The 24,575-nt window shown below is 57.9% G+C and overlaps 1 protein-coding gene across 1 annotated transcript in view; it reads left to right on the top strand.

Moving 5' to 3' along the window:
* Positions 1–24,575, top strand: part of SDK2 (sidekick cell adhesion molecule 2) — a 165,506-nt gene that overhangs the window by 82,818 nt on the left and 58,113 nt on the right. The window contains exons 3-6 of the mRNA XM_056138117.1: positions 9,513–9,619; positions 15,171–15,318; positions 19,010–19,143; positions 23,401–23,512. Of these exons, the coding sequence (XP_055994092.1) occupies positions 9,513–9,619; positions 15,171–15,318; positions 19,010–19,143; positions 23,401–23,512 (501 nt within the window). The remainder of the gene's footprint in view (positions 1–9,512; positions 9,620–15,170; positions 15,319–19,009; positions 19,144–23,400; positions 23,513–24,575) is intronic.

Genomic DNA, 24,575 nt, shown 5'->3' with positions numbered 1-24,575 from the left:
GTCCCACGCAGGCTGCGGGTGCCTGCTTTCATCCTTGTGACTGTTGCTCAGCGTGAGACAGCGCCGGGGCGCCTTGGAGGCTGTGGCCGGGGGCGGTGACTGATAATCACAGCTGACCCCAGAGGGTGCGGTTCCCCAGCGGCCCATGGAACTGCAGGCGCCAGGCAAAGCACTTTGCTGTGCAACCTGCTCCGGCAGAGATGCAAGCCCACCCCACGCCAAGCAACACCACACAGTGGAAACCGCAGGGCGAGTGGGGGCCGAGTGGGCTCATCCGACGAGCCGCCTCCGAGAAAGCTGACCGTGTTTTCTCCTGCAGCAGCGAAGGCACGGGAAGGCAGACGATGCCAGGGAAGGGGATTTTTGCCTTGGGAAAGGCCCCAGAGTTTCCTGTGGAGGCGGGAGGGCTGGAGCTGGTGCCTAGCTGGGTGAGGGGCAAGGGGACTGGAAGAAGGGGCTTCCAGGTAAACTGGGGGAGCCCAGCGGGCGGGCGGGCGGGGTCTGCAGGCCACCAGCACAGCCTTGGGCCACTGGGGGTTTGGCTGTGCGTGACTTTCGCTGTCACGTGACAGACAGGAACTGGGTTCTCACATGCTGGGCTCTGCTCCCCAATCTGTCCATCACATGGGGGACAGATACACACTGTCGAAACCGGTCCCCAGGCCCAGCTGCCAGCACCGGAGTTTGCTTGGAGGCGGGAGGCGCGGCTGCCACCCCGTTTGCCTGGCAGGAAGCCAAGAGGCTTGATGAGGTGTCGGCTCTGATCTGGACCGAAGGGAGGGTTGGGTAAAGTGGGGGGACATTAAGGAAGGACAGGAGGGGGGAGTATGGGGGGATCCTTCACAGGATTCTTGTTTGGGAGGAAATTAGATTCTTAAAGGGCTCTGAGGAGTCCCTCCCACTTCCTGCTGCCCCAACTCAGTTAACCCTTCCCCAGCCACCTTGTACAGGACCCAGTGCCCCCCGTCTGTGCATGGGGACCCCTCCCCCAGGAACCTCCTACAGACCTCGCTTTCCAGACTCTCTACCTCCAGTTGCTTTGGGTTTGGGGGCCACCCCCAGCAGTGCACGGGGTTCCGGGCTCCACCCTGAGGTTCTCGGGAGACCAAGCCTGGGATGGAACTTGGGGTCTCCCGCATGCCAAGCCTGAGCTCGCTCCCCGGTTCTGGAGGTCTGGTGTCAAGCCTTTGTGGCCCAGGCCACCAAGCTTTGGACAGTTGGAGACAGCTACAGGCCGGTGCTTGGGGCCAGGGGCACGGATGTCCTGGGTAGGGAGGAGGAAGGGGCAACGGGCAGAGAAAGGGGCAGGTGAGGCGGGATGGACATGCCTTCTTAGCGCACAGGTGGCTTCTAGAAGCTGCCGAGAAGGCCATGGTGTCTGTCTGTCTCCCTCCCGCTGTCATGATTCCTGGTCTCACGGCCAGGGGGCAGGGGGAGCACCCCAGAGTCCCATCCGCACGAGAGCACTGCTCCCTGAACCCTGACCTCCCCACGGGTCTGTTCCTTCTTTTCTGAAGATCCTTGGCAGAAGCAAACTCACAGAATTATTTGTAGCTCTCATCACCCATACTCACCCCTGCTGCAGGAGGGACCGGGGTGTCTGTGAATGTGTGTGAGTGTGTGCTGTGTGAATGAGTGTGTATGTGTGCGAGTGAGTGTGTGTGTAAGAGAGGTAGTGTGTGAGTGTATGCTGTGTGAATGAATGTGTGTTTGTGCAAGTGTGTGTGTGTAAGCAAAAGAGTATTTGTGTGTGCTGTGTGAATGGGGGTGTATGTGTGTGTGCTGTGTGTAAGGGTGAGTGTGTGAGTGCATGTGTGTGAGTTTGCCTATGAGTGTATATGAGTGTGTGTGAGTGTATGTGTGTGTGAGCCTGTATATATGAGTATGTCTGTGTGTATGTGTGGGTATTATATTATGTGAGTGTGTATGTGTATATATGTGGCCCTATATGTATACGAGCATGTGTGAGAGTCTGTATGTGTATGTATGTGATCTTGTATGTATGAGTATGTGTGAGTGTGGCTGTATGTGTGTGCATGAGCGTGCATATCGCCTGTGTGCATGTGTGTGCATGAGTGCACATGTGGGCAAACATGTCCGTCACCGTGTGTGTGCATAAGTGCACAGGTGGTTGAGCATGTCCATCAGCTGTGTGCATTGTATGTAGTATGCACCAGGACATGCATGAGCAAGTGTGCTCGTTGACTGTATGTGCATGTCCGTGTGTGAAGTGACATCATGTGCACAGGTACATGCATGGGCAAATGTGCCCCTTGGAGGCATGCAGCTGTGTGCCTGTGTGGAGGAATGTGTGTGCTGGTGGCGTGGCTACAGCATGCAAGGGCATGAGCAGGCAGGTGTGCACCTCAGCCATGTGCGGGTGGGTGCATGCGTGACACTGACATGCACGGTGCGTGTGTGTGCTGATGAGTGTAACCACTGGCCGCATGAGTGCAGTGGGCACGCGTATGCACACGCACCCTTCTCCACCCCTGCACGCCTCCCGTGCATCTGATTTATTAACGAGGACGACGCAAGGAGAGTGTTGCCTATTATTTCTCCTGTCCGCATCGGCCCCTGACAGCTTCCTGGAATTGAAATATCTTATTTAATGCGAGTAAGAATCATTTTAAATATCAGCAGTGACACTCAAGGACTCGAACCAAAAAGGGCACTGTGTGTTTGGAGACACAGCGTTTGTCAGGCTGCTCCTCTCCATCCGCTCATCCCCCTGTTTCGAGTCCAGTGAGCGGCCCCGCCCTCCCCGCACCATCACCCGCTGCCCTGAGCCCCACTTCGCTTTGGGAGAGGGAACTGAGCCAGGTTCCGGCTCCAGTCAGGCCCCGTGGGAAGGACTGGAGGGGCTGCAGTTTCCCCGGCTTCTTCCTCTCTCTGTGTCCAGTCCTGAGCTCAGACCCCTACCGTACCCACAGACCCCTGTGCCGGTGACCTGGCAACCTGGAGAACATGCTGCCTCCTCCAGCTCTGGGACGCAGCTGCCGTCCACCCATCAGCGAGCCGAGGGAAGGTCTCCCTGCCGTGGCGGAAACATCTCCGAGGCAGCTTGTCACTGGCACACAGCCGGAGCCCGCTGCTCGCAAGGAGGCTGGGTCTCTCCTGACTCCAGGGGAGGGCTGGTGCGGGCACATCTGCCTGCGTTTGCATAAGGGCATTCTGGAAAACACATTTCCTCAGGGTGCTGGGGTGGGGGGAGGGTGACATGTAGCAGAGGACATGGACAGGAGATGTGTGATTTCTTTTTGTTGTGTTGTTGTGGTCGGGGTCGGGGGTGGATGTGGCCACACCTGGCAGTACTCAGGGCTTACTCTTGGCTTTGTGCTCAGGGTTCTCTCCTGGCAGTGCTCAGGAGGGTTTCCATGGTGCCAGGGATGGAACCTATATTGGCCCCGTGATGCCAGGCCAGCGCTCTCCCCCGCTCCATGGTCACTTTGACCCTGGAGAGGTTTTTCCAGTGAAGCTTTAAAAAAAAATTCTTCCTGTCTGAATGAGTGGCTGTGTTTGTAGTAATAACCCAGTGCATATACCAGCCTTTGGCAGGGGTGGGGGTCTCGAGGCAGGTGATGCGCGGTGTTCTCTGGCGTCTGGAGCCTGCCACCCCCCATCACTGCACTGATCTCCAGGAGCTGCCCCGAGTCCCTCTAGCCGGAGGATTTGGGCTGCTGGGAGGCCAGGCTGGACGGGTCATGAAGTCAGAGACTAAGGATAGACCGGGGCTGACCCCCAGTGTCCCTGGGGAAGCAGGACCAGAGGCCCCTCGATCATTAAGGCCAGGGGTGAGGGTGGCTCAGGGGGCCCAAGGGCCTGCCCGCGCAAGAACCCAAGTTCCACCCCACTCACCACAGGGTCCCCGAGTTCCATCTCACGCACCACAGGGTCCCCTGAGCACCAGTAGGTCACGGGCGAAGCACTGAGTCGCCCAGCCAGTCAGATATTGCTGAGTGGCCCCTGGGCCCCGGGAGGACCGTCTGGGCGCCTCCCCCAAACAGGAAACATTAGGTGAGAGAGAGGGGTGGTGGGGGAGGAAGTCGGGGTTCACAGCTGTGGAGCGGATGTCGAGTTTTCCAGGCCAGGGAATGCCCACTCAGGAATGGGGGCTCTGGCCTTGCCCTTCTAAGCCGCCCACAATCCCTTCACTCCCCTGGCAGGCTCTGCGTGGTACCCTTGTGTATGTGCATATGCAGGGCCTCGGGCAGTGCTGATGTCAGTACTGACTGGCCTTGCCCTCATTTTACAGATGAGAAACCGAGGCTCGCGAGGGTCCACCTTGCCCAGGCCAGAGAAGAGCTCGGCAGAGAGCAGGAGGGAAAGTCGAAATCTTCCCAACTGGCCCTGTGCTCTCCACATGGGTTGGGGGGTCCCTCTGGGCAGGGGGGACCCCTCCTGTCTGGGTGAGGAATGGGATAAGCTGGGGCCACCACCACAGGGGGTGTAGTGGGAGGTGGTGGGGGGACGGAGCCCTGGCCCCAAGGAGCCCAGTGCATGTAGAACCCCCAGGCTGCCCGTCACCCACGCTCACACTCATCAGGTGCCAGCCCCCAGCTGCCCACGCTTCACCCTCAGCCCCAGCCGGGAGGCCGCGAGACAGAGCCGGAGTCTGGGTGGAGCTGTGACTTTAAGTAATGTTCCTGCAAGCAAGAGAGAAGTCTCCCTGGCAGAGGGTGAGGGAGGTGGGGGAGGGGAAGGGGGTTATGGGGTCAGCCCCCCACCCCACATACAGCGGGGGAGCCCAGCCCATTCCCCGGGTACCCACAGGCACCTGCCCCTCCTTCAGGAGGGCCCATCTGCCTTCCTCGACCCCCCCACCCCTGGTGGGGGTTGGCAAACGCAGATGGGCACCACAGCCTGGCAGGAAGCTGCGTTTATTAAAGTTTACTATCTCACCACCAATCACTGACATCAGCAAACAAGCCTGGGTCCGATGGGTCCCTGGGGCCTCCTTTATAATGTCTACTTAAATTATAGACTCCGTGTGCATTTTTTAATTTTATTTTTAAAATAAAAGCCATATATGCGTACAATAAAGAACATTCGGGTGGCGCAGAAAGAGATAAAAATCGAAAAGGAGTAGAAGTTTCCCTCCCTCCCCAGCCCTGATATCTCTCCCCAAAGGGAAATAAAGTATTCGGGAGGTTCTATTTCGCAAAAAATTGTAGGCACATGCCAGAATGTGTGTGTGTGTGTGTGTGTGTGTGTGTGCGCGCGCGCACACACCACAAACTTCCATGATTTTTCTTAGGTCCATCAGTGTGTCTCACTCTCAACCAGAAAGCCCCCACCCGATCGGAATACACTGTTGGCATTTTGCTGCGGTTACTCTAGCACAGTGGGTAGGGTGTTTGCCATGCGCATGGCCGACCTGGGTTCTATTCTTCCATCCCTCTTGGAGAGCTTGGCAAGTTACCGAGAGTATCCTGCCCACATGGTAGAGCCTGGCAAGCTCCCCATGGCATATACGATATGCCAAACAAAGTAACAACAAGTCTCACAATGGAGACATTACTGGTGCCCGCTCGAGCAAAAGGAGGACAGTGCTACAGTGCTATGGGGCAGCACGAAGGCTTTTCCTGGTTTCCTGCCCATCAGTGCCCTCCCAGCTCCGACCCCCTTCCACACACACTGAGCTCTGGCAAACCACGAAGGCGTTTCTGCTCATCCTGTGGCCCCAGGGTCATTCATGCCACTTTCTTTTATTTTCGTTTTTGTTTGTTTGGGGGTCATACCCCGCGGTGCTCAGGGCTTACCGGGGCTCTGTGCTCAGGCATCACTCCTGACAGAGTTTGGGCTGAATCTAGGCAGGGATTGGACTAAAACGAGCCACAGGCAGGGCCAGCCCCCTCCCTGCTGTACTCTCTCCAGCCCCAGTCCATGCCCGTTTGATTGACACGTGACTTGGTTTCACTGATCCCTGCCACTGTGAGCCACTGCCGCACTGTAGCACTGTCCTCCTGTTGTTCATCGATTTACTCAAGCAGGCACCAGTAACGTCTCCATTGTGAGTAACTTGTTGTTACTGTTTTTGGCATATTGAATATGCCACAGGGATCTTGCCAGGCTCTGCCGTGTGGGCGGGATAATCTTGATAGCTTGCCGGGCTCTCCAAGAGGGACGGAGGAATTGAACCCAGGTCGGCTGCGTACAAAACAAACGCCCCACCTGCTGTGCTATTGCTCCAGCCCTTATAGTGAGCCACTATAAACAATGCAGTGCCCTCGTGCATGTTTTTGCTAAGAGCGTTCAGTTGTGAGGGTCGCGTCTGCTCCAAGGCTTGCAGCTACTCCCCTGAAGAGAGTTTGGCCCAGCGATCAGACTTCTTTGTACTGTTTTGCAGCTGCATTCGGTGGTCCCTTCCCTCCCCCTGGCTCGCAGCCTCCAGACAAACCTCGTTGCTCTGCTCTGTGCCTGTAGCATCTTCTCTTGATTGCAGCATCTTCTGCGAGACGCGCATCTTTTTTCGTGGCTGTTCCTTTCCCCCTCCCAGGTGCTGGTTAATCGGATCTGATTCCCGTTCCGAAGGGAGAGAGCTTTTCCCGGAGACCTCACCTTTCATCTTTCCTCTCAAGTCCGTGCAAAGTCTCTCCCCAGCACAGGCAACCCTCAGAGCAAGGAGGAGCCCGGGCAGACGTTGAGAAAGGGGTGATGGAAAAGAGGGAAATGTGCCAGCGTGTTGGGCGCGTGCTATCACCCCCAGCATCTCACTGCGTGCAGGGCACAGATAAGAGCCGCCAGCCGGTGCCAAAGATAAGAGGCGTAGGAGCTTCTGAGCAGAGCTGCAGAGAGACAGCAAGCTTGGCACAGGCCCACGCACAGGCGTGGGTTCAGGGCTCAGTACCGGGCAGGAAGGGGCCAGACCTCTGGGACGCAGTCTCAGGCCCAGATCAGTAGCTAGCTGGACGTGGAGTCCGAAAGACTTTGCAAGGCTTCCCTCTTGTCTCCTGGAACGTGAGTGGACACAGGTCAGTGATGAGCTGTTTCTCAGTTTCCTCTGTAAAATAGGGATGCTGATTTAAAAAAAAAAACACTCTACTGAAAATCCTAAATGCCAACCCCCGACTTTTTTTCTTTTTGCAATTTTTATATATTTTATTTTCATAAAGTAGTTCACAGTAGTTCATTACAGATGATTTTTCAAACACCAATCCCACCACCAAGCACTTTCCCACCACAATAAGAGGGAAGTGTGTGAGGGTTGTTGTATTTCATTGTGGAGCCATTTAAGCCCGTATATAAGAGAATACAAGCAAGTCTGTTAAAACCAAACAAATGCGTGATACTTTTGGTAAGTAAGTGGGCTAGCGTATAAGAGCTCCGGGAAATTCTGTGTGGCTCTCTCCCGAGAGCTTTGGTTTATAGTCTCTGGATCTTGGCTGTTGCTGTGATTACATGGTGCTGGGGACAGTTTGTGGGTGTGACTGCCAAGCTGCTGGAAAACTGAGTAGCTGGGGGGAGGAGGCCCAGTCCCAATCTGAGCAGACTTGGAGATCCCAGTCCCGATCCGAGTGGGCTTGATGATCTCAGCCACGGGTCCTGCATACTTGGGTTTTTCTGCCGGTTCCCTCTTGGGTGAGGCTCGTCCAAGCATGTGGAGAGTGGCCTTGAGCATGGCTGTGGTTGGGTTCTGGAGGTTTTCGGCTGCCGGGGTTCTGCTTGGGGTGGGGAGGGAAACTCAACCCGTCCCACTCCGAGGGGCCCCAGTAAAGACAGCCTGGCGTGGTGTCCCTCCACTCTTTGCTCCCACGCACCCAACAGACCTAACTGGGCCTGGCATGAAGTGGAAGTGTAAAATTTGGCATCGCTTTTCTGTGATGACCTTCCTTTCTCCTGATCTCAAAGGTGTCCCTTCACATTCAGACGCTGACTCTTCCCCTTTAATTCCTTCGTCGTTGCCTGGTCCGTTTTCACCGTATCATTCCCCGGCTAGCTAGCGTTGCCCCCCCCCCCCCCGCCCCCGCATCTGTTTGCTCTTTCCGCCGGGTGACTGGTTGGTTGGTTTTTCTGATCTTATTTAGCGGAGGGAAGCTGACAGTCCTGTCAAGGCCCTGTCTTTTTTAAGTGGCACTGGTGTGCGATAGCCAGTCGTCTGGGAACTGCTGAACGAAATGAAGAAACCAAATCCTTCATGGGCATGGGGGGCGTGTGGAGGTCGCCAGGCGTGGCTTCATGGGGGTGAGATGGGCAGAAGGAGGAGGAGGAGGAGGAGGAGGAGGAGGAGGAGGAGGAGGAGGCGGAGGAAGAGGAGGAGGAGGAGAATGTTCAGGGGGATGAAGGTGACGCCCACAGTGTCCGTGACAGTGAATACAGTGACAGTGAGGATGGTGACGGTGGTGGCAGTGACGAGGGGCAGAGGACAGCAGTGATGATGGACAGTCCCGATGAAGGTGACGAGTCTGAAGGCTATGACGAGGAGGATGAAAATGATGACGATGATTCCCGTGAAGATGGAGGAGACCGTGACAGTGATGCAGAGGGACAATGGTGACAGTGATAAGGACGAGGGTGACGGTGTCGGCGATGGGGCTGACAAGGAGAAGGAAGAGGAGGATGAAGATGACTGTGAGGATAGAGTGATGCGTTGGTGGTGACACCAGGCCCCAGCCAGATTCCCTATCAAATAAGACAGATGTCTCTGGGGACAGACCTCGGACCCCCGGGATGAGGAGAGTTATTCCAGGCTCAAACCCCAACCCTCAGAGCCCCCTGCAGGGCTGCCCTGGCCAGGGCTGGGAAAGGGAACCCCAGTGGGGTGATGGCAACAGGCCCCTGTGGGCCAGAGGGCAGGGCTGCCCCTGTCTCCCACCTCCACCCCCCACCCCGCCCCTGCCTCTCAGCCTGGTGAGCCCAGCCCCTAGCTCTGCAGCTGCCTTCCCAAATCCAGCAAGTTCTGCCTCCCCGCATTCCCAGGGCAGACACCAGGGTGAAGCAGCTGGGGAGGCTCTAAGGCTCTGCTCAGTGCCCATATGTGGCCAGGGAGCAGCCCAGGCTGGAATGATGCATGAAGCGTTTGAAGCACACGCCCTCTTTTATTTTTTTAAATGTCACACCCAGCGATGCTCAGGGGTTACTCCTAGCTCTGCACTCAGGAGTTACTCCTGGCGGTGCTCGGGAGACCCTGTGGGATGCTGGGGATCGAACCCAGGTCAGCCGTGTGCAAGGCAAATGCCCTCCCCGCTGTGCTATGGCTCCCGCCCCTGCTTACACCCTCTTGCCCATTGCCATTACTTGCATCCTCATGTGCTGACAGCAACCAGCAGGCCCATGCCTGGGCAGCAAAGAGGAAGAGCAAAGTGCCCCCACGGCACGGGCCAGGGAGAAAGCTGCCATCACGGCCATCCTGGGGAGTGGGTGGTCACTGGCAGGGTCAAGGGCTAGGGTGCAGCTCCTTCCGTATGCCCCGGCATGTCTCCCTGCCTCTGAGAGGGCCCCCCTTCACTCTGGCTCCGGGAGGGGCCTCTACCATCTGTCCCCCTCACCACTGTCCATCTGTCTGTCTGCAGGTACATGATTGCCAATCTGGACCGCACCCACGCCGGCTTCTACCGTTGCATCGTGCGAAACCGTATGGGGGCGCTGCTGCAGCGGCAGACAGAGGTGCAGGTGGCCTGTGAGTACCAGAGGGTCCTCGAGGGGGTCTGGGGGTGACCACCTTCTCCTTCCTGACACTCTTACCCAGCGCCCTCCTTTGGATGGAGCCAACTAATGTCCTCGGAGCCATTTTATCATGGGGGGAGGGGGCTTGTCACCTGCTCGGGGCGTGCCTCCCCTTGGGGTGGTCTTGGTGATGCCCCCCTAAACCTCTCCAGTGTTCCCCACAACTCTCTTCTTGGCGGACTTCTCTGAGCCCCCCCAACTTTCTCATTCCTGGAGCAGTTACAGTTTGGGGGTCCCCCATGTTCTCTGGGGAGTGCCACCCTCTACGAGAGAGATGCGAGGTGACAAGTCTGGGACCCCAGCAGGGCAAAGTGGAGGCGGTAGCACCCTTCCCCCAACCCTTGGGGGCCATCCCTGCTCCCTGTGACCCCCCCATGCCCCCCGAAGGAGCTTCCGGGGGAAGAAGAAGCAGCCACGGAGGGACCCGAGTTTCTCGGTGGCAGCGCATGTCCAGTCCCTGCGAACTGCAGGGCGAGGGAGAGAGGCTCCGGGCAGGTTCATGCCGGGATCTTGCGGGAGAGACCCAGAGAATGGGGGTGTCCGGGGGAGGTGGGGGGGCGGGGGGGGCGGGGGGGAGGCGGGATTTGGTGACCCCGAGGAAAGCCCCTGGTCACCGCTCAGCAGCAGGGAGATACCCCAGAAGCTGCAGGGTCACACCAGCAGCCCAGCACCTGGCGGAGCCACCTCACTCAGTGCCCAGGGCACGGTGGGCAGGAGGCCAAGAGTGCTCCCGCCGTGGGCAAGGGGCCGAGGGTGCTCCCGCCCACATGGCTACTGGGTGGGTCCCTCGCGGAGGCGCAGGGCGGGGCTGCTCCCTGCACCCCGCATCCCTCCCCACTCCAAGCTGTCGGACTCCCTGGTGCCGGCTGAGATCAGGGGCTCCCGGACACCCCCTCCCTGTGGCTGTGGCCTTCAGGCAGGAAACAGGCTGGAGACCCCCCCCCCCCAACACACACACACCCGCTCCCACACCCGCTCCAAGAGGAACCTAAGCCTGGATCTCAAGATGCCGAGAAGGACCCTCGGTGGCCGAGTCCTTGAGCTGCTTGCCTCAGTTTTACTACTAATGAAGGGGAAGGGAATAAAATGCCGCCCCCTCCCCAGCCCCCCCAGGCCCTGTGGCTGCTCCAAAGCCTCCAACAGCCCCATCCCTGGCCCTGCACTGGGGCACGCGGGCAACACGGACCACATCCCCCGTGCTGACCCCGCCCCCCGCACTGACCCCACCCCAGAACTGACCCCATCCCCCACACTGACCCGGTTCTTCGCCCCCCCCCCGCACTGACCCCCCCCACACTGACCCCGTTCTCCCCCAGCCGCACTGACCCCATTCCCAGCACTGACCCCACCCCCGCACTGACCCCGCCCCCCGCACTGACCCTGTCCCCAGGCCCCGCTGGCCAAGATGACCAAATCCCAGCAGGAGCGGGGCCCCTGCATTGATGCCTGGGAGTCCCCAAAACTAAACTAATAAAATGCCATCTCGTGCCCACTGGGCAGATTGATCATGGCAAGAACCCTCGAGGCCGATGCCCGGCTGCCGGTGAGGGTCAGTGGCGACCCTGGTGTGGATTAGCAAGGCCGGCTGAGCCCGCGCCCCCCACTCTCAGGCATAGTCCCAGCCTGGAGACCCCCACGAACAGGACAGGGGGGCACAATGCAGCCTCTGCTCCTCGGAGCCCCCCAGCACAGGACGCTAGGCGACAGCGGCTGTGACTCATTGTGCGGGTGCAAGGTTCCGGGCAGCACCCGTGCACACCCCTGGGGGTGGAGTGCGCACCTTTGCACGGTCTCTGTGAGCTGACATTGTGATTGACAGCGGGGGCGGGTTTCTGCGGCAGAAGGGGCAGGGGCGGAGCCTTGGCTCCCGAAGCTGATTGGCGAACACCTGCGCATTGGCTTCGGCTCTCAACTAGGCATCTGTATTAGATCAGTGGTATGCGTGGTATACTCTTTGGTATGCGTGGCATGGTGCATGCCTGAGTCTTAAATGAAAGCGATGAATACGTTTTGAAGTGCAGTGCACACTTGGCGAAACACGTTTAGGAAATAACCAAGGGGTGGAAGAGATAAGTGGGGAGGGTACTTGCCTTGCACCGGCTGACCGGGGTTCCATCCTCGGCATCCCATATGGCCCCCCAAGGCCTCCAGGAGTGATTCCTGAGTGCAGAGCCGGATATGGCATGAATCCAAAAACAAATAAAAAAATAAAGATGTAAAATGCCTGAGTGATAGCACAGCAGGTAGGGTACTTGCCTTGCGCCCGGCCAATTTGGGTTTGGTCCCTGGAATTCCATATGGACCCCAAGCTCCATCAGGAGTAATTCCTGAGAGCAGATCCAGGAGTCAGCCCTGAGCACAGCTAGGTGTGACCCAAAAACTAAAAACTAATAATAAAATAAATAAGCCAAGAAAGAAATAACCAAGATGTGGGGGGATCATTTTTAGGCCCCATCCCAGCTGTGCCCTGGCCCACTCTTCTTCGTTCTCGTGAGACTTTGTTGTGTATGTTATACCAATGCCCGAGGGTGTGTTTCCCAATGAGAAGGCATGTGACCTACTGGAGTGCCCCCAGATATTCCAGTGAGGACACGGGTGAAAATTGCATAACTCACAGGAATCTTGTGAGTTAACGAGCATGTCCCCTGGCAGGGAGTGGAGCCAGTGAGTGTTGTCTATTCCTAAGTGTGAGTTTTTCGTGTAAGGGGACCTAGGAGAGCCTGGTTCCCTGGTCTCTGTGCACTTCCTTTCTTCTAGCCCTTGTCCTGCACTAGCGGTTTGACTGGTGTCCTTCTTGGTAGTACCTCTATCTGTCCGTCCCTCCGTCCATCCTCTCTCCCTACATCCATCATGCAAACATCTGCCCACCCCTCCATCCCTCCATCCACCCTCCAACTCTCCATCCATTTATTCAAACATCCACCCACCCATCCACCAACTCTCCCTCCATTCATTCATGCAAACAGCCCCCATCCATCTCTCCATCAGTTCATGCATCCATCTGTCTTTCCATCTATCCATTCTTCCATCTATCCATCAAGCATTCATCCATCACCCATCCCTGCATACATGCATAAAAACCTGTATATATTCCTGCATCCAAACATCCATGCACACATATATCCAAACACCAATCCATCCATCGTATCAAATCCATGCAAAGAGCTATTCATCCATCCATTCATCCTTCCGTCTCTGCATACAAACATATACACATGCATACACGCATCTATCCAAACAGACGCTCCACATCCATCCAAACACCCATCCATCCATTCATCCTTTTATTCTTTTACCCACCCACCCAAATCCCCCATTGATCCACCATGACCATTCCCTACTGATATTCCTTGATTTCCTCTAACTTGACTTTCTCTTGGACCCCCTGACCTTCTCTTGCTACACTTACGGAACACCCACTCTCTACTTCTGCTTATAAGAAGACCCCACCTGACTCCACAGCCTCTGTGGTCTTCCCAGCACTGCCTTTTGCCCTCTCCTTTTTTCTGATACTTGTCACAGGGAGCCACGGGATGTCTGTCCGTGGACTGCTTTGCTGTGGCCTGTCTGCCCTGAGCATCACTCCGTAAGGGCAGAGAACCAGCTCTTCCTTCTGCCTGGCCCAGGGAGGGAGAGCCACTCTTGTGAAGAACCGGGGCTGAGGGATTTTCTCAGGGCTATAACTGCCTCTCAGAGATCCCCGCGTCTTAGAGAGAGATCAGGAATATGCATGCAGAATTTTAACGCAGAGGCTGAGCCGTGAGCGACAGTGAGGCAGTGCCAAAGGTCTGAAAGCTGGCCGGGACCAGCCCCAGCCACTTAACATTAGATCAGTCACTCCATCTCCATGAGTTTTCATTTCCTCTCTGATGAAATGGGGCTCAGACAAACGCCAGAGAAGAACAACACTGCTGCCATGAAATTGCCTTAAATTGTTCGAATACATCTTCCGAGTTCTACGAAAAGGTGGCTTTTTTTTTTCTTAGCAGATGAAATTATGGTAAGGCTTGAAATCAGTGGCGTTGATGGATGTAAATGTGGGGAGACAGAACCGAGGCATCAAAATGAATCATCAACTCGGGACTGTGTGTTTATTTCTGTTGAGTGTGGCATGGCGTTCTGAGGGTCAGTGGAGGCCATGGACGTCCAGCCCAGCCAGGGAGAAAGCGACACCCACTTGGTCGCCAGTAAGGCTTTGTTCTCTGACTGCCTCTGATGGTGCGGGGGCTGTCTTTGTGGAGGACATGGATGTTTAAGCTCAACAGTGGGAAAAAAATGTACGGGTCCCAATATTTTACTGCTATAAATACGAGCTATCAATTCCAGCACCTTCATCTATGCCTCCGATTCTAATGGCTGCCTCATGGATTGCCACGAAGCGCATTAGCGTACAACAACCATTTATTACCCGCGAGAATGCTGTAGTCTTGAGGCCGGACATGGCACAGCGTGGTGGTTGGCTTCTCTCTGCTCTTTAATGACGAAAGCTTCAACTTCACCATCCGAGGATTCCTTTGGACACTCCACGGCTCAGGGAAATAATGATTTGGGACTCACGGGCTTGTCCATGTGTCCACTGTGACCAAGACCACACACACCCTGGCCACGTCCTCCATGGATCCAGCTTCCTTACAAAGTAGCTGGATTTCAAGCACCTGGATTTTCAAGTACCTGGACATGGATTTTTTTTGTTTGTTTGTTTTATGGGCCACACTCAGCAGGGTTCTGTGCTCAGAGGTCACTTCTCGTGGTGCTGGGTGGGGGGGGGTTGTGTAGCCATGGGGAGCCCTCCTGTATGCAGAGCATATGCTCAGCCCAGTGGTCCTCCGGGCACCGAGGAACTGCATCTTTTAGAATGCTCCAGCCTTGAGAAGCACGAAGCATCCTTTCCAGCCCATCCTTCTCATGATGGAAGGAAACACACTCACCACCACCACCACCACACACACACACACACACACACACACACACACTTACACACACACACACCTCCCCAAGTCCAGGGGGTGATGACACGCCCCCTCTCTGTGGGGCAAATGGCCATCACCAGCCAGAAGCTCGAGCACATGAAACTGGAGATATAGATTGAGGTTGGCGGTACCTTCGCAGGACACAGCCCAGTGCCACGTGTATTATCTTGCATAAGCCACACTGTGGCCTCCGAGATTAGCTCCGTTTTACCCTGGCGGGAATAGAGACCAGCTCGGTCAAACATTGGGCCCCAGGGCGACCTCCAAAGTCACAGGAGGAAGGTTTGAACTCAGCACTCAGCAGTTCTGAATGCAGGCCTGTGACGTGTGCCAGATACCGAGCCGTGGATTCCGAGATGGGAGAGGGGTGCCCTAGGGTCCCCTGTTCCCTGGCCGCTCTTGTTCATTGGCCCTTCTGACTGGCCCTTCCTTGGCTGCCCACCCCACCTCTGAGTTGGGCCCTCCCTGCCGCCGACCCCCTCCAGCCCTGACCTCTCCCCCCCCCCCCCTTCACTCTTCTCTGGCCTTCTGCAGACATGGGGAGCTTCGAGGACAGCGAGAAGCGGCAGACGGTGACTCACGGAGAGGCAGCCGTCATCCACGCCCCCCGCATCGCCAGCTTCCCCCGCCCGCAGGTCACTTGGTTCCGGGACGGTCGCAAGATCCCACCCAGCAGCCGCATGTAAGCACCCTCAGGGGATCTGGGGGTCCGGCCGAGAGCTTGGGCGGAAAGGTCCTGATGCAGCCCCACTGTGTCAACTCTCTGACGCTCCCACAGACCCGGGCCAGCGGGCCAGGGAAGGACTGGCACTGCCCCCAGCAGGGGCGCCTCTGTGTTCCCACTTCCAGAGGTGGGGCCCCGGGTGGGGTGAACACTGTGTATTTTGGCCAGGAAGAGGAGGTGGGGCCCAGGGAGGTGTCGGGAGAGAAACACTCAGCCCTTTCAGAGGCCGTGAGTGCCCCTGTGTGAGCCTCTGGCTGGCAGACAGGGGCTGGCACCGCTGCAGGGGCATGGGGTGGGCACACCCAGCTCTTCTGATGCCCCCCGGGTGGCGGGCTGGAGTGGGGTTCCCCAGTGTAGGCCCCAGCACTCCCTGGTGCCCAAAAAGGCAGACAGATCCCCCTAGCCCCCGTCTCCTCTCCTCAGCCACAGGGGCCCTGAGCTCGCCCCGAGCCTGGGAAGTGGGAGCCAGATGGGAGGGTCTTGCCCTGGTGGGGCAGGAAGCTGTTGAGAAGCAGCGGAAGTACCTGGTGCTGTGACCTCAGCGGGTGTTTGGGTGGCTCCGCACTGCAGGGCCCCCACGATGGGCCCACCTGGCCCAGGCCCAGAGTGTCCCCCAGATAGTCACTGAGCAAATGATCGCCCCAGACCTGAGAGCCACGGGGCCCAGGAGAGCGGCAGTGCCCAGGGGAGAGCCCATGTGGCCAGACACGCCAGCAGCTTCCCTGTGAGACTGTGTGTGAGGGTGAGCCTGCGCGCAAGGGTGCACGGGGGTGAGGGGCACCTGTGTGTGCATGTGAGCATGTGTACGTACATGTGAGCATGTGTGTATGTGTATGATCATGTGTGCGTGCATGTGTGCGTGCATGTGAGCGTGTGTATGCGTGTGAGCATGTGCATGCATGTGAGCATGTGTGTATGCAGGTATTCATGCATGTGTTTGTGCATGTGAGCGTGTGTGGTGCGTGTGGGTATGTGTGTACATATGAGTATGTGTGTGCAGATGTGTGTGTACATGTGAGTGCATGTATGCGTGCATGGTCATGCATGTGATTGTATGCGTGCACAACATAAGGATGTGGGAGCATGTGAGGGTGCACAGGTGAGTGTGCGAGTAGGCATGTACATGCACAAAAGCTTCAAGCAGGCATGTTGCAAGTGTGTGTGTGAGTGGTTGTGTGTGTGTGCAGACAAATGAGTGTGTGGTGCAAGTGGGTGTGAGTGTGTGCGTGTGTGCATGCATGTGTGTGAACCACCATGCGTGTGTATGGGCATGTGTGTGGGTATGTATGCATGCGAGTGAGAGGGCGTGTGGGCGTGTGTGTGTGTGTGTATGTGTGTGTGAGCCACCATGTGTGTATGGATGTGTGTGCAGGTATGTGTGCAGGCATGCAACTGTGCACATGCTTGCCTGTGAAAGATGAGACACTCGGACCTCAGAGCAGCAAAGGGAACGAGGAACTAGAGCCCCTCAGCCTCAGCCCTTGGTCTCCTCGGGAGGGGGCAGTGGCCAGCAGTGGGGGCTACGGTCCTTGACAGAGCTGCATCCATCCCAGTGGATACGCACAAGAACAAGGACCCTGAGGGAGGTCCCAGGCCAGGAAGTGGTCCCAGCTCTATTTTGTCACTTTTAAAATAAAGAGAAAACACGAGCCTCATCCCACCTCCCATCGCCTCATTCACAGAAGGTTAAGAGGGTGGAGGGCCAGCTTGGTGGTTTAGCTCAGTGGTCTGCGCCCACCTGGCATGTGGGGAGCCCTGGGCGCCACCTCCTCCCCCACACCACCGAACAAAATACCCAAAGAAGAATCTTGTCACATTTGGGGAACCCTGGGTGGTGCTCAGGGCTTACTACCGGCACTAGTGCTCAAGGATCACTCCCGACAGTACTCAGGGATCACTCGTAGCGGGACTTCGGATACTATAAATGGTGTCCAGGACCAGCCCGAGGTCCGTTGCTTGCAGGGCAAGTGCCTTTACTGTCTCCCACCCAGAGGAATGTTTTCTACTGCACAGCCCAGGCCCTCAAGCCTCAGGGAATGAAGGATGAGTACCTGCTTCCAGTGCTCGACTGACCTCATCAAACGCAGCCCACAAGCACTTCCTCCCGAAGCAGGAGAGAGTGGGGCCCAGCACCCCCCAGCTGGGAGAGAGCCAGGCTGGAAAATCATTAGCAGAAATGTTTATTGGAGAGTCTGCTTAAAACTCTGTAACATTCACCTAATGAGAAAATTTGAAAAGAATTCAACTGGATTTGTCCTTGTTAAACTGACATTAAGGATGTTTAGCAGCTGTCTCGGGCACATCCCATTAAGGCCGGCGAGAGACTCAGCAAATAAATGGTTTTGTTTGTCATCAGGAGAATGGGCGAGGGGAGGCGGGCCAGGCTCGGCGCCACTCCGCCTGCTGCATCCGCTGCCCTGCTTCCTGCGTGGGCAAACCGGGCTGCTGGGCACGGAGAGGGCGTCCCGGCCCAGGGGGCCCCACCGGGAGCCAGTGACTCTCCTGTGCCCCCTTCTCCCTCCCATCCAGGCTGGCCTCTCCCTGGGTCAGAGAGGTAGAGGTTAAGACCCTTAAAAAAGAGGACTGGAGGGGACTGGAGTGATAGCACAGCGGGTAGGGCGTTTGCCTTGCACGTGGCTGACCCGGGTTCGATTCCCAGCATCCCATATGGTCCCCCGAGCACTGCCAGGAGTAATTCCTGAGTGCAGAGCATGTCCAGGTATGACCCAAAAAAGCCTCTCAAAAAGAGGAAAATAAGTAAATACAAATTTTTAAAAATTAAAAAGGAGACTGGAAGGGGCCGGAACGATAGTACAGTGGGGAGGGCATTTGCCTTGCACGAGGCTGACCCGGACTTGATCCCAGCATCCCATATGGTCCCCCGAGCACCATCAGGAGTGATTCCTGAGTGCAGAGAATCTCCAGGTCATAACCCAAAAAAGCCAAAAAAAAAAAAAAAAAAACGGGGGGGAGAGGAAAATAAATAAAAATTTTATAAAAGTTAAAAGGAAGGGGGGGCATTTCCAGGTATGACCCAAAAAGCCAAAAAAAACAGGGGGATGAAAATAAATTAAAAATTTTTTTAAATTAAAAAGGGGGCTGGAGAGGGCTGGAGCGATAGCACAGCGGGTAGGGCATTTGCCTTGCATGCAGACGACCCGGATTCAATCCCCAGCATCCCACAGGGTCCCCTGAGCACCATCAGGAGTCATTCCTGAGTGCATGAGCCAGGAGTAACCCCTGAGCATCATTGGGTGTGACCCAAAAAGCAAATAAATAAAAATGAATTTATATAGAAAGGGGGCTGGAGAGAGCGTGACCCCCAGAAGCCTGGGTAGTAGGTGACCCATGACCGTTGGGGCCAGACGCACACTTATTAGCGGTCCGACATGTATCTATTGGTCCCAGGATACAGTGGCATCACTCATCCTTCCCCTCCTTCCTCCACCCGGTCTGAAACTTTTCTCCAGTGTCTGCAGATTTGGGGTGCAGGGGCCACCCCCAAGTGGAGTGGGGCAGAACTGGCCCAGGGTCGCGGGCACTGGGGTGCAGCTTCATGGGGCTGACGGTCCCGAGTCTCGGGGCACAGCAGTCCCACTGCTCTCCCGCAGGGTGTTCACCCCCTACCCCCCGCCCCTTTGCTCCCCAGAGCCATCACCCTGGGAAACACGCTGGTCATCCTGTCCACGGTGGCGCCCGACGCCGGCCGCTACTACGTCCAGGCCGTGAACGACAAGAACGGAGACAACAAGACCAGCCAGACCATCGCCCTCACCGTGCAGAGTAAGGGGACTCGGGGCTGCAGGGGTGTAGGGAGCAGGGGTGGGGGCCCCCTCTACCCACTCTGGCTGCTGGCGGGCACGAGGCAGGGAAGTTCAGTGGTCGTGACCTAAGGCTCATGCTAAACCAGGTTTCCACCCAGGGGTGCAGTGCCCAGGGCCCTGGTGCCTGTGTGAGCACAGAGGGAGCCCGGGGAGAGACCTCTGATTCTGCAAACGCTGCATGCACGTCCCCCAGGCTCCCGGAGACCCCCGCAGCCCTGCAGGCTTCAGGAGCAGGAAGTTCGGGTCCCCACATGGTTGTGTGACTCCTGCACGCACAAGTGGCCTTATCCCCTGGGGCCCCAGCAACCAGAAGGGCGAGAGTCGGCCCAGGACCCAGAGAAACACCCGCCCCCGGCCACCCCATCCCCCCATCCTGCCAAGCCCAGCTGCTACAGAGTCAGCACATCCCTGGCTCTGTCTGCTGTCTGCATCTGGGGGCGGGGGGATGCCAGGCTGGTGTCATAGGCTTCCCCCGACGCTGACCTGGGCAGGCTCTCAGGCTGCTGGACAACAGGAGGCGAATGTCCCCTGAGTCTCCATTGGCTGGGCCAAAGGGTCCCTGGAGGACGCCTCCTTTGCTCAGAGGTTTGTGGCAAGGCCGGACTTGTGCCCATGACTCAGTTTCCCCTGCCTGCCGAGGCTGGCTCTGTGCTCACCCACCGCCTCCTCTTCATGGGCAGCTTTGCTCGTGGTCACTGTATGCAGGGGGGACGGTCATTCTTTCTCTGCGCCGTGTCCACCCCAGGCCCATCCACCCAGCCCAGGGAAACAGACAGCCCAGGCCCCTCCTGCCCCCCAGGTCTGCCACCCCCTGCCTCACCCCTTTATTCGTCAGTGGTGTGACGTGTCGGGGTTCCGCAGAACCTACTGACTCAGCTGTTTCTCCTCCACACCTCACCCCTGCCGCGTCACTCCCTCTTCAGACCTGTGATGGCCTCTCCCTCCCATTACCCTCTTCCTGCACCTGAAGTGGGGGCAGTGAAACCCCCCAGCCCAAAGGGGGTCCGGGATGTGAGGGGAGGGGAGCCGGTGGGCCCCTGCTGCCCCCTCCTTCCTGGGCTGTATGTCTAGCAAAAAAGATTTGGGGCGGCCAGTGGTGCCCACCGCTGGACACAGCTCTAAGACTGCAGCACTTGCTGGGTGAGACCCAGGCTCCCCACTGCCCTGCGCAGGGGTGGCACAGGCTCCGCCCAGGATCAGGGGGGCCAAGAAAGGCACGAAACCCCGAGTTTTATCCCCCACCTTGCTGTGCCTGTACACCCCCCCAGGGCCTGGGGTCCCTGCATGAAATGTGAGCTGCAAGGGTCACCTCAGAGCCGCCCCTAGGGGCCGGGAAGGTAGCACCGGAATTAGGGGCCCCAGTTCCAGTCCCGGTGGCCCCCGGGGCACCCCCAGGTGTGGTCCTGGGCACCCCCGAACACTGAGGGAGGAGCAGCACTGAGGGTTCAAGCAGCAACAGCGTTGGACGCTCAGACCACTGGCCGCTTGGCTGAGTTTTTGCCTCCGGGACTGGCCCCTGAGGGCCCCCTGAGCATTGCTTGAAAGCCCCCTAGCAAGGGCCCTGCCCGCGGGTGCAGGACAGGGCAGTGCAGCCTGGGCACCTGTGCCCTGGACACTCCACATGTGGTAGCTGCCGGGGGCTCCGTCCCAGCAAGCCTTCCAAGACTTCTGTTTGTTTTCTCGTTTGTTTTTGTTTGTTTGGGAGACACACCCAGTCGTGCTCAGGGCTGACTCCCGGCTCTGTGCTCAGGGGAAACCCTGTAGGGTGCCAGGGATTGAACCTGGGTCAGCCGCATGCCAAGCAAATGCCCTCCCCGCTGCACTATCGCTCCGGCCCCAAGGAGCCGTTCGTTTTAAGACTAGTGAGAATAAAGGGAAATGTTGCCGCCGGCCCCAGTTTTTAATACAGTTCCCCAAGCCCGCCAGGAGTGGTCCCTGAGCTCGGAGTCAGCCCCGAGCACTGCCAGGTGCGACCAAACTATAAATACCAGCAGAAAAAAAAAAAAAAAAAACTACAGCACTCGGTGTTATTGATATATTTGATTTAACCTAACCTTCCTGGACTATTACTCTCTTCACTTACCATCCGTGTGGAAAATATTAACAAGCTGAATTGCACTGGGTTTGGGGGTTCATTTGGCGTTTATGAAATCTTCGGGGCCGTGTGTTTTTCCAGCCCAGCCCAACTGGGATGCAAAGCTTCGTCTGAAAGATGAGCGCTGTGTTCAGACTCCGCAGAGGCAGAGCCGGAAGCCCAGACTCTCACTCGGGAGTGATTTCATCACTGCTCTGGGGACCTGGGGTTTTGTGTTTTGCAACTGGGCGTCAGGTGCTTAAGAAGGAAAAGGCGCAGGGCTAGAGTAATAGCACAGCGGGTAGGGCATTTGCCTTGCACGTGGCTGACCCAGGTTCGATTCTCAGTGTCCCATATGGTCCCCCGAGCACCACCAGGGCTAATTCCTGAGTGCATGAGCAAGGAGTGACCCCTGTGCATCGCCAGGTGTGACCCAAAAAGTTAAAAAAAAAAAAGAAAAAAGAAGGAAAAGGCACCAGCCACACCGGCCATGCTTCAGGAGCTCCCTCTGGCCCCCCTGTGATGGGGCAGGTCGGGCCTGGGCCCCTGGGCACCTGGAGCCACCCAGGAGGGGAGGCACGTGGCCACCGGGGTCCTCCTGGGACAAGCACGCTCTCGGGAGCAGACCTCCGGGGTGGCTGCCCCCAGCAGGAAGAAGGCCACTTCTCACAGTCTAGGGGAGCTGGGTGCTCTGTGCCAGACTTAGAGTATACACACACACACACACACACACACACACACACACACACACACCAGCTCAGCCAGGAAAAGTGCTCACATACAATACTCATAGAAATGTGTTTGCATACAATGCTCATGGAAAAGTGCTCACATTGACCCATCGGCACCTTCTCCCATAGGCCAGAAAAGGGCAGCCCAGGGGCCAGAGGCCTGTTCTGTGGCCCCAACTGCTAGAGGGCCCAACCTTGACCCTCATGAGTTCAGTGCTACCCGGTTCCCCCGTCCTCTGGGACCCCAGACCCCCACGCACGCAGGAGGCCTGGCTGGTTCTCCTGAGCTCGGGTCCTTTTGACCTGTCCGGCCACCTGCAGCCCCGGGGCCTGGACAGCAGGTCCAGGACGCTGCGTGGGTCTCCCCACCCCCAGGCTCCCCGAGGCCCCACAGACCGCGTGTATTTGTTCCTGTCTCCAAGGTTCTGTTTACCGAGAGCTGCGGAGCTTCCCGACTCTCTCCTCCTCGGGCCCCATTAATCTGGGCCAGGTACCTGCCTGTAATAAACAGCTTAGCGCCCGCGTTTATGGATTCAGCTATATCAGCAGCTTTCAGCCCATCGTTCTTTACGGCCCCTACACGAGGCTTTTATATCACGGCAATTATTCTCCTTTCTCCGCGGCCTTTCTCTCCCCTTCCCGTTCCTTACTCTGCCCGTGTCTGATTCCCACCCTGCCTGCGAACTCCTGCGTCCCAGTGGGACGCTCGCCCCGGCGGGCGCTGCTCAGCCCTTGACAGCTGCATCTCACGGCCACTGAGGCCGCGTCTCCTGGCGGCCACACGTGGGTGCCCCTCAGCTGTGCCCAGGTGCCCAGGGGCTGAGCCTGGAGGTCGTCTGGACCCCTCGGGCCAGGCCCCTGCCATGAGCGTGAATTTGGGGGGCCAGAGCAATAGCACAGCGGGTAGGGCTTTGCCTTGCACGCAGCCGATCTGGGTTTGATTCCTCCACCCCTCTCGGAGAGCCTGGCAAGCTACCGAGAGTATCTCGCCCGCACGGCAGAGCCTGGCAAGCTACCCGTGATGTATTCGATATGCCAAACACAGTAACAACAAGTCTCATGATGGAGACGTTACTGGGCCCGCTCGAGCAAATCGATGAACAACAGGAGGACAGTGCTACAGTGCTACGGTGCCCCCAGCCAGTGGGCCAGTTTGCACCCTGGTGCAGGGGGTGGGAGTGGATGGACAGAGGTTTGCACGGCAGCCAGACGGACGGGGAGAGGGTGGGAGGAAGCCCCCAGGATGGGCAGGGTCCCTCAGGTCTCGGCCCAAGACGCCTCACCTGGCCAGTGCAGCGCTGACCTGAGGCTTCCTGTCCTGTCCTCCTCCTGGGGAGCAAAAGTCAGGGATGGGAGCAGGTGGAGGGGGGTTTCCAGCCCTGCCCCCACTGACCCCTCGCCTCGTCCCCAGATGTCGGGGGGCCCGCGGACCCCATTGCGCCCACCATCATCATCCCGCCCAAGAACACTAGCGTGGTGGCCGGGACCTCGGAGGTGACCTTGGAGTGTGTGGCCAACGCCAGGTGGGTGTTTCCCCCCCCCCCCCCCGCCACACACACACACACACACACACACACACACACACACACACACACACACACGCCCAGGGGTCACCCAGAACTCAGAAGAGCCCGGAAGTTGCGCCCAAAAAGGGGTGTGGGGCCTGTCGCACGGACAAGAGAGGGACTTGGTGGTACGTTCACTCCCTCCGAGGGGGTTGCCCGGCGGTGGCCCAGGCTTCGGGCTGGCAGTATTTGTGGGGGATTTGGGGCAGCCAGTGGGGCCCACTGCTGAGAGCCGAGAGCAGCCTGCCGAGGCCTCTGTGTCCACGAGCCTTAGGGTGTGGGCCACGTGGGGCTGCATCCCAGGGGTCACAGGCAGGAGCAGAGGACCCCCGGTCCCCTTCCTGCACAAGAAACAGAAAATGCTCAGAGGGAGTCCAGCTTGGTACTGCTCCCCTGCCCCCTCAGAACCCTGCTCAGTCCAGAGGGGTTATGAGCCTGCCTGCGGGGCCCAGCGGGCCAAGACAGCAGCCAAATGCCACCTGCTGTGCTCATGTTCCCCCCCCCCTCGCTGGCCCCCAATGCACAGAGACAGTCCCTCCCCTCTGTACACGGGGATCGGGGCACCCCACTCCTGGCAGGCACCTGGTGAGGGCAGAGCCCAGCCACCCCCCAAGAACTGAGGAGAGCCTGTCCGTTCTGAGCCAGGAGTCCTGCCGGGACCCCAAGGCCCCCTCGAGCCTGTGTATCTGCATGTCTGCGGGTACACTTCTAACACCCCAGTATCTCACGGGTGCAGGGGGAGGCAAAGGCAAGTGTGGGTGTGCCCATCCTCAGCCTCCTTGGAAGCAGGCACTGCCCCCATCGGCACCCACCCCAGCACCCCGAGTTCCGTGTAGCACCTAATGGGTGAGCCCCGGGGACACAGCCCCCAGGAAGGCCCACGCAGCTCCCAGGGGGGCCTGCAGGAAAGGTCTGGGTGTCCAACTCGGGTGTCTCCGAGGTCCCCGGGGGCCTTCCCTGCACCTGTGAGAAACTGGGGAGTTAGGAGCATGCCCGTGGGGAGGGCGGGTACTCGGGGACT

Source organism: Sorex fumeus, unplaced genomic scaffold, assembly GCF_029834395.1.
Source record: "Sorex fumeus unplaced genomic scaffold, SorFum_2.1 ptg000128l, whole genome shotgun sequence".
Classification (NCBI taxonomy): Eukaryota; Metazoa; Chordata; class Mammalia; order Eulipotyphla; family Soricidae; genus Sorex; species Sorex fumeus.
Note: the sequence above shows the minus strand (reverse complement) of the source record. Positions and strands in the feature narration are given on the sequence as shown.